Source organism: Fusarium oxysporum, chromosome 3 (assembly GCF_000149955.1).
Source record: "Fusarium oxysporum f. sp. lycopersici 4287 chromosome 3, whole genome shotgun sequence".
In the NCBI taxonomy this organism is placed as follows: domain Eukaryota; kingdom Fungi; phylum Ascomycota; class Sordariomycetes; order Hypocreales; family Nectriaceae; genus Fusarium; species Fusarium oxysporum.
Genome location: NC_030988.1, coordinates 3,206,321 through 3,218,591, shown reverse-complemented (window position 1 = coordinate 3,218,591; position 12,271 = coordinate 3,206,321). Strand labels below are relative to the sequence as shown.

Below are 12,271 nucleotides of genomic sequence, written 5' to 3'. Positions count from 1 at the left end.
AGGAAGCGTTGTGTGACGAAGGAGTCACTTTCCGAGTACTACGATGGCCTCAACTGGGTAGTCAACACGAAGAAAATAACTAGGCCTTATATGTATAACGTTGACGAGACCGGCGTTCAAATCGGTGAGACCAACAGTGGCATAGTAGCCGGAACAGCGATGACTTCTTCCTCAGAGACGATAAACTCTGACAATCCGACTTGGAGCTCAATAATCGAGTCTGTATCAGCGGACGGTCGGCGTCTCACGCCTTGTGTCGTTTTTACCGGCGAGAACCTCCAAGGACAGTGGTTTCCAGCCGTTTTTCCTGATTGGAAGTATACTTGCAGTCCAACCGGTTGGTCTAACAGCGACATCTTCATCCGTTGGTTCATGGGGGTATTCATACCGCAGACTAAGCCGAAGGATCCTAAGCAATGGAGACTATTGGTCCTAGACCAGCATAAGTCACATATTACAGCAGAATTGATGAAAAAGGCGTGGCTGCATCAGATTTGGCTCTCTTGGTTACCCTTACACTCATCACATATCACTCAGCCGCTCGATGTTGCCGTATTTGGGCCGTTAAAAACATACTATCGCCAGTTTACCCGCTCTTGGGCCTCATACGAAGCAACCTCACCACACCAACAACAGCTCTTCCTAAAAGCTTATGAGAGGGCTCCATTAAAAGCCCTGAGCCGTAGGAACATAATAGGTGGTTTCTCGGCCTCTGGGCTTTTCCCGATCAAGCTACAGAAGGCATTGGCGGCATTGAAGCCAAGGGAGAAGAAACGCAAGCGCTTCAACGGGCCTATAACACCAAGGAAGGCCCAAGTAATCGCTGATACGATCTGAAGTACGCCCCAAGGAAGAGCCGATACTCAAAAACAACTGGAATCTGTACAAAGTCAAGGAAATACCTTTATTCGCGACTTCAATTGTATCATAAAGAAGGCGATGAAATGTATTGACCAGAAGAACAGTCAAATTCAACGCCTAGAGGAGGAAAAGGCAGTACTGAAGGCATCAGTAGCAGCAAGAGAGCCCACTGGCCGAGTCGCCGTTCAATTTGACCCCAACAAGGCTTTCCCTGAAATTGAACAGATTATCTCGGCTCGTGATCAGGCTGAAAAGAACGTACTACATCAGATCGAGGGAAATAAGAGAAAACAACATAAAAAGAATCCGCCAAAAACACAGACTGCAGATACAATATTGGTGAATTAGTTTCCAAATTCTCAGTTAAATTGAATAAATACTCATTATTGTAGAATTAATTGAAGTCATCTATGGATTCAGTTGTGATGCTATCACGGGTGTGTGGGGTGGCGGTGAGTTAGTCTAGAGATATAAACCTGAGAAGAACTCTTATCTCAAGAATTAACAATAAAGTTTCATAAAATATTGTTTTTTCCACCAGCATTACTGCACAATATAAACAACATTATCAGCATCCCCGTCTTCAAAGGAAGATTCCGCAAACCCATCGACGACGGCTCATACTTAATCGAGACGAGCTGGCAGTCTGCTCTCAGCAATGGCTCCAATGCTGCCGCTATCGTCGGTGCCTGGGCATCATCCTACTTTGCTGATCTCATGGGCATCAAGCCGCCGCGATAACCATTACCATGCAGTACCCCTCTACCGATAAGACCCCTCTACCGATAAGAAAAAAAAAAGTTTCCCCATACAAACTGCTATTTTTCAGCCACCTTGCAAAGAGTCACCAGAAATACGAAAAACAAATTGATTGCTGTTTATCGGTACAGAATTACATGCAATTTAATATCCTCTTAGCCTCTTGACTGCGCGGCCTGCGCGAGTTCGTGTGACAGATAATTCCTCTGCCTCCGAATTTGTGCTTACATCCTCTTCTGCTCCTCCTACCTCGATTACATCCTCAACAACCTCTGTCTCTGCAGTTGCCTGGCTTGTCTTAGGAATTGTTTCACCAGCCACTAAAGCTTCGGCTAATGTCACAAACTTCGTGTTGAGATTCGGCACTGCCTTTCTCTTCTTGCCTCTGCTTAACCGCCCAACTTCCTCCTCTAAACTGGCTACTCTTGTACTTAAGGAGGCAATCTTTGATTCTTGAGCTTCAAACCCTTTGGATATCACTGAATAGCGTCTTCTTGTCGATGGGGTCTTATTCTTGCCTAGATCTCTGATATGGCGGCTGGTCTTTGGAGTGTTATCAGAGTCGACTTGCCTGTCCTTGTGGCCATCTGATGCAGGCGTCACTTCCTTCTTCTCTGGTTGAATTTCTGGGTCTACGAGTGCTTTACGTCGTAAAATCGGCCAGTTTCCAGTCACTCTCCAGCCTGAGAGGATGTTTTTCTTCGTCATGCCCACTTCCCTGGCCTTGGCATATGCCTTAATGAAGTTGACCTTATCCACCGGCGCAGAATCAGTCAGGCTCGTCAGCTTTTGGAGTTCTTTGCGATAGGCAGCTTTAGAAGCATTGACTATGCCGTTGTCAAGTTTTAGAGTCAACAACAACTTTGATTAACTTGATTCAAAACAGCTAGACACGTACAGATACATGGCTTCTATGTCCATCCAATATAATGAGTCTCGCGTCAGACTCGTCTTCTGGTTGAGTCTGGGGAAGGTAGACCTCCTTGAGCCACTCGACTGCGATATGGTTGTCCGTCCAGCCGTTCTCGGACGTGATATAATGCCAGTCAGCTACTTGCTTGAGCTCATCGACAAACCACTGTTGCTGAAGCTCTTTGCCCTTGAAGATAATTCCGGGCTTCAGAAGATGGCCAGTTGCTGTGACGGCCTCGATAAAGCTAGTCCAAGCGCGGGACTGGGAGCCTTTGAGGAAGGCCTTCCTCTTGGGATCGCTGCTGCCGATAACCAAAGAATCCAAGCCTATATTCGCAATGGATCAGCTAAATTGATGGCCAAATCAACAGAAACTCGCCAAACCCTGCCATGATACCGCCCTCATTACAGTTGATTGTGTTTTTAGGTTTGATCCAGCCATATTCGCTCTCCCGGATATCAAAGTACCAATTGACAGCGGTCGGGGTAAAGCAATTGAACCTAGACACCTCCTTGCGTTTGCCTATCTGTCTTTATTGATGGATGCCGTTTCATGAACCTGGCTAGCCAATGTACACCGATAGGCTTTTCCCTCCCTTGTTGTCGTAGGAGGACAATGACGGTGGCGCGAACTTGATTATGAGAAGGGGCATAGCCTAAGGCCTCTTGTCGAAGTATCCAGGCAACCTATCTGGACTCCTGAGACTTGGATAACAACTGGGCAGGATGGGTGACCTCAGACTTTGGTAGTACTCCTCTTAATCTGTCTGAGAGAGTCGGCTGAGGGATGCCATGCTTTTGCCTGGCTTGGTTCTGGGAGAGGCCGTTTTCGGTGACATCTAATATGGCTTCAATAACGTCATCCTCTGCGTAACACGCTCGAGTCATTCTTCAAGGCAATTATGGAAGATTGGTGTAGATAGAGAACCTAAAAGTCATGGGGAGGACTATTCGAAGATAAGGCATTAATGGGGGTTTTACATTGGTGCCACACTACCATACCGCTTATATGACGCAAAAAAGAGTAGCATAATGCGAAACAACATGAAACTCCCGTTGAGACACAGCTTGTTTTATGTAAATAGCTTCAATCTTTGGCCAAGCACCGTTCAAGTGAAATTGGGCATTTTGTATGAGGAAACTTTTTTTTTGCTTATCGGTGGAGGGGTCTTATCGGTAGAGGGGTACTGTATGGTAGATGCAGATCACCTGCAAGGAAGAGATAAGCCACAGTAGAACGATCATTAAAGCAGTTTAGTCAATCGTCGGTGTTTCTACGACTCGCGATAAAGGAATAGGCTCTAACGCTCGAGAGATGTAACATGACGAGAAGGCCGCTACCGCCTCCAACAAGATCAGTCAGACCGGGATGGTCACCCCCTTCACGTCTGAGAGAAATAACACTGGGTTCGTAGCGGTACGCTTCGCAAACATATGTAAGACCATCACCGGCGCGATTATTTCCTGGATCACGCACAGCCACTACTCAAACTACCTCTCTATTGTCTGGAGATCTACATATTCAGCGACAAGAGCAACAGCTACTTCAAGAAACAACACCACATGCTGAGCACATAGCTAATTGTATTAGTAACGGTACTTGGCAGGATTCTCTTAATATAACGTGGAATGAGCTTATCAATTGGATTGAGACTGAACTGAGGTGCTATTATGCAATTTCATCTCGGTCAAGATGCTGATTTAGTGAATCTTGACGATACTCCTCCTCGCTTGAGGCACGCGAGCTTGGCCACCAAGTCCCTGATTTTTTAACCAAAGGATTTGAGAGCGTCCTCAATGCCCAAATTAACCTATCAGAACTTTTTAAAAGCATGAATAGTAAAACATTTTACTCAAATGTGGCTTTAGTGATTATTGAGGGTTTTTGCATTAAATGAGGTTGGCGCATAAACTATTTGGTAAGGTCTAGAGACCGACCTCCCGTGCTTAAGGCACGGTCACTGGTTAAAGATACCTCTTTTTCTTAGGCCTAATCTTACTATTAAAAGTATCTGTAATTGCAAAAGTCATGTGACTTTTTATCTAAATTTCTCCATAAAATTGGAGAAATAATATACTTCTAATTTCATACCATAACCTATAGAAATATAGGTACCTTTATTTCCCTTGTCAACCGACCCTTTGCCTGGTCACCGTACCCCCCGTGCTTGAGGCACGGAGCTTGCGGGTGAATCAAGTTAGGGGGGCCGGTCTCTACGCCCTACCCGAGTATGGGCACGCTTAATGTCATGGGCGACAATAAGCTTATCATGATTAACTCTTTGATCCAAGGTGGCGGCCACACTGATTTCCAGAGAACAGTTTTGTATACGTCATACCCCAAGCTATACGCATCATAACAGGAGAATTATCTCCGGGACGCTTTATACATATAAAGACTTAGTTGACAGTACTACGTATCTAACTCGATAGATATAAACCCATCTTAACCCTTCCCTTTTTGTTGACGTTAGAAACTAAGTCAAGCACCCATGTAACCGACCCCCCCTGGTAACCGACCCCCACCTCAGACACGTCTTCAGACGCGTCCACACCAGTATTTAAATCCACGATAAATCGAGTTCTTCTTCAATTCAATTTTTTCTTTCTTCATCCTCTTCTTTTACTTCTACAATGCCGGTATACTCTGCGGACGACCTAGAAAATGCCATTGCAGACGTCAAGAATGGGGTCTCTTTGAAGACCGCCGCGAAAAAAAACGGTCTACCACCCAGCACCCTACGAGGTCGCCTCACTGGTGCGCAAAGTCGTCAGGTCGCTCGCCAAGAACAACTACGCCTTACTACCGATCAAGAAGATGACCTTGAGCGCTGGATTCTGCGACAGGAAAAGCTCGGCCACGCTCCAACTCACGCGCAAGTGCCGAACTATCGTCCGCAGCGTTCTCGCGCGTCACGAGGATCACGCGCCATTAGGAAGGAAGTGGACTACGCGATTCGTGGAGCGCCACCCTGCCTTGAAGACAAAGTTGGGTCGCCGTACAGACTGGGAGCGTGTAAATGCTGCGACCCCGGCGAATATCAAGCGCTTGTTCAACGTGTATGAGACCGTGGATTGGATCCCCCCCGAACGACGGTATAACGCCGACGAGGGCGGCATTATGGAAGGCCAGGGCGTTAACGGCCTCGTGATCGGCTCGTCACAGGAGAGCCCTAACGCGGTACCAGTCAAAACAGCGACCGTACGTACGTGGACTTCCATTATTGAGTGTATATCAGCGGTCGGGGTTGTCCTCCATCCGCTCGTTATATTCAAAGCGAAAAGCATTCAAGAGCAATGGTTCCGACGCGAATTTTTAGAGAAGCACCTTGGTTGGCAAGTTACCTTCTCAAAAAATGGCTGGACGAGCAACTCTATTGCGTTAGAGTGGCTTGAGAAGGTATTCCTTCCCCACACGGCTCCTGCAGATCCAGCTGATGACCGTTTATTAATCGTTGACGGCCACGGCTCGCATGCAACCGAGGAATTCATGGCCAAGTGTTACCTGAACAATGTTTATCTTCTCTTTTTACCGGCACATTGTTCTCATGTACTCCAGCCTTTAGATCTCGGTTGCTTTTCTAGTCTGAAGGCGGCGTACCGTACTTTGGTTGGCGAGCATACCGCTCTGACGGATTCTACCCGGGTTGGGAAGCAAAGGTTTCTCGATTTTTATGCGAGAGCCCGCGAAATCGGTTTCCGGAAGGAAAACATTCGATCTGGATGGCGGGCAGCTGGCTTATGGCCTGTGAATATTAACAAACCGCTCGCTTCGCGTTGGGTGATGGTGCTCACGAAGTCGGCACTACCTCCCTCAGAAACTCACGATATCGTAACGCCAAAGCGTGGCGGCGACGTTGTAAAGCTTTTCTCTGCCAAAAGCAGCTCTCCTTCTTCACGGCTCTCAATTCGAAAAGCGGCTGCGGCGTTAGACAAGGTTGCAATCGAGCTCGCGATGAAAGACCGCGAAATTGAGCGGTTACGCGCCCAGCTTGAAGCGGCGCAACCGAAGAAAAAACGGAAAATCAGGCAGGATCCGAACGAATGCTTTATAAGCCTCGCACAGATACTTGCAGAGGCCAATCGCGAGCCTGATCAACGTGTTATTCAGTCACAGAAAGGCGATCTTGATTGTATTGTGGTGGATGGGAAAAGTAGCTCTGAGTCGGAGGAAGATCCAGCCCCTGTGCGCCGATCAACCCGCGTCAGGCGGCCTACAAAAAGGTATATTAGACAGGATTTGAGTAGCGAAGAGAGCGATTGAGAGACTTTTAAATACCATTTTCTCTGCATTTTTAGCTATTTATTTGACAAAGTTGTGTTAAAATATTGTAAATAGATCGATGGACTTTCTGAGTCTTGCAGATGGGTCGGTTACCAGGGGGGGGTCGGTTACATGGGTGCTTGACTTAATTCCTGCCCCGGCATCAAACACTAAAAAACCTTTTTAACTAAGGAGCATCGATTATAGAGTCAAATGGGGCCTACCGCTGAGAAAAATGGGCATGATGATCTAGGCCATCCACGAGGTCATCTAAGCACATTCAATGCTCACTTGGTCGCCGCATCAGGAGAGTTCGTTGGGACATTCTTTTTCCTCTACTTTGGCTATGCTGGAAACATGATGGCTGTTCTCCAATCACCATATCCTGCTATCAATGGTGGGTTGGCAAGTACTACGGACACTTGGATCGCAATATCGTACGGATTTTCTCTACTGGTCAACGTCTGGGCTTTCTACCGGATCAGCGGAGGATTATTCAACCCAGCAGTAAACAACACTTCTTCCTTGTTATAACGAAGACTCAAGTCTGACTATAGTACCATAGGTCACGCTCGGTTTATGCATCGCAGGACAGCTCCCTTGGCTGCGCGCTGCGTTCCTTGTCCCCGCACAGCTACTCGGATCCATGTGCGCGGGTGGCCTTGTCGATGCGATGTTCCCAGGGTCAGTGGCGCAGGCCAACACAGTACTCGGACCTTATACTTCTATTGCGAAAGGCGTGTTCTTGGAGATGTTCTTCACAGCTCAGCTGATTTTTGTTGTCTTGATGCTGGCTGCTGAAAAGTCTCGAGATACCTTCATTGCGCCCATCGGCATTGGGCTCGCCTTATTTGTAGCTCTGATCCCTGGTAAGTATACTCAGGCTGGCGAATCTATCTACCGATGTAGATGAAATGTAGATGTAGATAGATGTAGATCTACATCTATCTATCTACCAGGGGATATGTGGGTCTTCTATCTATCTACCTGGAGGTCCGGTAGATAGACGAAATGTAGATAGATGCCAAGACCCGTCCCTCATTTCCCGATTTCCCCACGCCATCCCCCTTTTTCGCTTGGGTCTTGGTTTGACATATTCTCATTGCCCTTCATGCCACCCAAAACCATTGCCCAAATGGCACCTCAAAGCGATTTATTCAGTTACGCAACCGATACTACCATATCGGAAATATCCTGTCCCGAAGACCCAACCTTGCCTATGCACAATTCCTCGTCTCGCGGCAGCCATTCAATCATCAAAGACTGGGATGCAGTATCGCAAGCTGTCCGCAGCCATTGGATCCTCTCAGCTCGAACCAGGGTTGCAAACAAATAAATCAGAGCCAAATCTATTCAAATCAAATCAAATTTATCCAAATCAAATCAAATCCGGACGTCCGATTTATTTGGATATTTGAATTCATTTGGATAACGTATTGTCCAATCAGCGCTCGTGCCAGACGGGCCAGTAGCCCCACTTTTGCGCTGAGACCCTGCCTATTTTGGTAACTGGGCCCCTACCTCCCAATTTAACTGCCATAGTTTTTTGGCTTTGATGCCGCCCATTGCAAGGTGAAGACTCCAGGAAATGGTCAAATATCCACGTCTGTCACGAGTAGCGATTGATCTCTTTTCAATTCATTGCGACATCTTCCGAGCAAAGCGAATATTCAGTCTCGCAGGGCAGATGGTTAGAGCTCAGTGACCGACTCCAGGCCATAGAAGCAGATCAATGCATCTCATCGTGGGAGAAAGGTGGGGCTATCCAAATAATCAAATCGATCCAAATCGATCCAAATCAAATCAAATCAAATCAAATCGATCATTTTTATATCCAAATCAAATCAAATTGAATGCCCGATTTGATTTGATTTATTTGTTTGCAACCCTGGCTCGAACTGGTCAAGCTACTGGCTGGTTTTGGGCTCACGGCTATGACGTTCAAGCTAGGTCTAAAGGCAATGAGTCTGGCCCCCATACATGGCTCTGTTGCCACTGTGTCCAGCATGGCGTTCCCCGGCCAAAGGCTTATGTCTCGTCCAACACTCGGAACATTGAAGGTCATCTCAGCAAGGCCCACAATATTTTTCATCCAGATCCATCAAAAGCAACACGATATATGCAGGAGCGGCCCCCGAATCAACTGACCCTTCATGATTTGGCAGCCAAGAAACGGAAGAGGGACGACTTTCACGACGAGTTGGTTACTCGATTTGACAAGACCACGTTCCAGCGCCACGTTGTCCAGTGGATCACCGATGCAAATCTGTTATTTCGCGTACCGGAGCATAAAGGCCTCCAAAAGGTCTTTCAGTACCTGAACCCCTTGGTTCACGAGACTTCCGCCAATCTGACCCATGAAACGGTTCGGGCTAGGATCATCGACGAGTTCAACACATACAAATCGCGCGTCATCCACACGCTATCACGAAGCCCAAGCCAGGTTCATATTGCATTTGATGGCTGGGCGTCCCGGAACAGACATTCGTTCTTCTCCATAAATGCCTTCTTTCTCGATGAAGATACATTCCAGCCACGGAAGATCGTCCTTGGCCTCCCAAACATCGCCATAGCGCATACGGGAGAAAATATCTCAGCCGCTGTTATGGAGGTGTTAGATGACTTCGAGTTGATTGCAAACAACAAGGTTGGATACATTATTCTCGATAACGCCGCAAGCAATGAAGGAGCAGTCGAAGCAATAGGCCACAAGCTCCAGTGGCAGAATCCGGCCAGCAGAAGGATTCGGTGTTTCGGGCATATTCTTCATCTTGTCGCCAAAGCGCTCCTCTTCATTAAAGACAGCAATACACTCGAGGACCTTGATGCGGACGATTTTGCAGAGTGGACAAAAAGAGGTCCAGTAGGTAAACTCCACAACCTTGTCGTCTGGGTCAATCGGTCGAATAAGGCGACAGCAATTCTGCGGAAATTACAAGATGAGGACCCTGACAAGTCCTATCGAGGCACTCTTGATGTCGTCCTTGACAACAGCACACGCTGGCTATCTCAATATTATATGATCGAGCGAGCAATTAAGCTCCTACGCTATCTGGAGGAGCTGATTGACATTACGATTCAATCAAGCAGGAAATTTCAACGACCCCGATCTACCCGTACCCAGCCGCCAAGCCAACTTCCTCGATGTCTTGAGGAAGCAAATCTACTGAGTGACGCAGACTGGGATGCCCTCAGTTGGTTCAGAGATATTCTTAGAATGTTCGATTCCTGTCTTCTGCGGCTTGAAGGGACTGTCAGCTCCGAGTTCGTAAGGGAGGCGTTGAAGCTCAATATGGAATTATTTGGCAGGTTGCCGTCGCATTCGAATTCCTCCTTTCTACGCTGGAGAAAGCAAAGACTGAGGCAACACACCGGGCGGAACCTAGTTACTATTCCTCGTGCGTCAATTCGGCCTGGACCAAGCTCAACAAGTACTACACCAAGCTTGATGAGACGCCAATATACTATGCAGCCACGGTTCTCCACCCCGGTATACAATGGTCGTTCTTGACAAAAGCCTACGGTGAGAAGGAGGAATGGCTTTTCGCGGCACGCCAGCTCATCCAAAAGCTCTGGGAAGAGGACTATCGCGACCTTCCCGCTCAGTGGGAAATCTCGAGCAGTAACCTTCCTGCCGCGGTGAGGGCGCGCGAGTACAATCCATTTGATTCCTTCCAAGACGAATTAATATCATCCACCCGCCATGGCCATGACGAAGCCACAGACGAACTGGAGAGGTGGTTGTCTACAAAGCAAGACATATACACAACATACGACAATCCTCTTGAATACTGGTCTGCGAAGCGATTTGAGTATCCGCGAGTGGCGAAAATTGTTGAAATGAGCATATTGTATTGATTAAAAAAGAAGAAAGACTAGCGCTAACCAGCGGAAGCTATCCCTTTGAGCGGTACAGCCCTTCGGCGGGGTCGCGACAGGGGTATAGGACCAATAAAAATGAATAAAACTAACGGTACTTCTCTCTATATACTAATTTGTATGGTGATAAAAGTCCCAGCAGTTTTAATTGTTACAAAGAGCTACCTAACAGACTTGGCAAATATCTTACAAACTTCCTGTACCCTGCACGTACTAGCCTTGTGACTAAGCAAAGTGGGGCGAGTGACTTCCTGAAGGGCTGTGCCGCTCAAAGGGATAGACAAGACATCCACATCCCAGCCACCAATGGATCGGAATAGCCATTGATCCGTCAAAAACAACGGATCTCAACAAAAATGGCGATTGACATCCTCTCTGTCCCAGCAATGGCTTCTGAGTGTGAGAGGACCTTTTCTTCTGCTGGTAGTATGGTTTCGCCCAAGAGGTCACGCTTAGGTGCAAGCACAATTGCCGTTACTCAGACGGTAAGGTCGTGGTTACGGGCTGGGCTGCTAGAAGGGTATGAAGGTTTGCTGAAGGAGGTGGGCGACGACACGGCCGAGGATTAGCCGACCGTCTATCTACCGAATCTATCTACATCTACATGTAGTCTACATCTATCTATCTACATTGCAAATCATGACTAAGCATCTACATCTATCTACATAAGATGCCGGTAGATAGATGTAGATAGATTCGCCAGCCTGGTAGCTTCTTTAGCAGCTTTGACCTCTGATACGCCATTTCGAACAAGGTTAATTGCAATAAGCATATCTTCTTCCACATAAGAAGGCATCTTGGGCGAAGACCGGATGAAAATCGTGATATTATATCGACTTTTTAAGTAATTCAATTGATGAAGGTTATGGTGTTGCGGCTGAAAGCGGGGTGACGGGATCGCGGGGTGACGAGATCCCGGTCCCGTGACTTAAAGACTACGTGGCTGGAACGCCGGAGGTTACCCTCCGGTTTTGATGTCAATCCTCGTTTCCTGTTGCTGTTTGTCTCGCAGATGGGCGTTTATTGACTGGGAGGACAAGTCCGTCGATTAATAGCTTTCATCCAGTCTGTTCAGACTTTCCATCCGGCGTGATGACCGTACTACTTTCACCCTCATTCGCCTCGAGTGCCAACTGATCATACTTCTTGGCCAGATTCTCCACTGTCTCCATCTGCCAATCCTCTTCCAGCATCACAATTGTCACCGGAAACGTCGATCTAACATATTGTGGGACCAGCGGTTGGTCATCCTTCCACGTCGTGTGTCGCCTCAGCGCGTCCATGTCTTCCTTCGTCATGCGGTCCCTTATCAGCCGGCACATGGCGGACGAGACGTATACGTGCTGGCCTTGGTCGTAGAGGCCTTTAACAGCGAGGAGAAGCGTTGCACGTAGGATTTTAAGAGTTTCCATATCATCCGGGGATACTGAGTCCCTATTCATGTTCTCGATGGTCGTATTTGCTAGGATGGAGAGGAAATAGGTCAGGTATGTGTCGCCGTGCTCGAAGCTGTGGCGTAGGTAGTAGAGACGAAGTACAGTTTCGAGGCATCTTAAAGCGTATGCAACAGCTTTAGAATGTTGAGTGTTATTATTA

General features: G+C 47.4%; 2 protein-coding genes across 2 annotated transcripts; both read left to right on the top strand.

Annotated features, from left to right (window-relative positions):
* Window positions 1-4,781: 4,781 nt before the first annotated feature.
* Window positions 4,782-4,892, top strand: FOXG_19338 (uncharacterized protein; the record flags this gene model as incomplete). The annotated part of the gene is made up of 1 exon (XM_018399551.1): window positions 4,782-4,892. One exon carries the CDS (start codon window positions 4,782-4,784, stop codon window positions 4,890-4,892), a length of 111 nt encoding a protein of 36 aa, XP_018242641.1.
* A 2,117-nt stretch (window positions 4,893-7,009) lies between these two features.
* Window positions 7,010-7,709, top strand: FOXG_06656 (aquaporin rerated protein, other eukaryote; the record flags this gene model as incomplete). Its single annotated transcript, XM_018385336.1, has 2 exons — window positions 7,010-7,303; window positions 7,362-7,709. The coding sequence occupies 2 exons, from the start codon at window positions 7,010-7,012 to the stop codon at window positions 7,707-7,709; spliced, it is 642 nt and encodes a 213-aa protein (XP_018242640.1).
* Window positions 7,710-12,271: the final 4,562 nt, after the last annotated feature.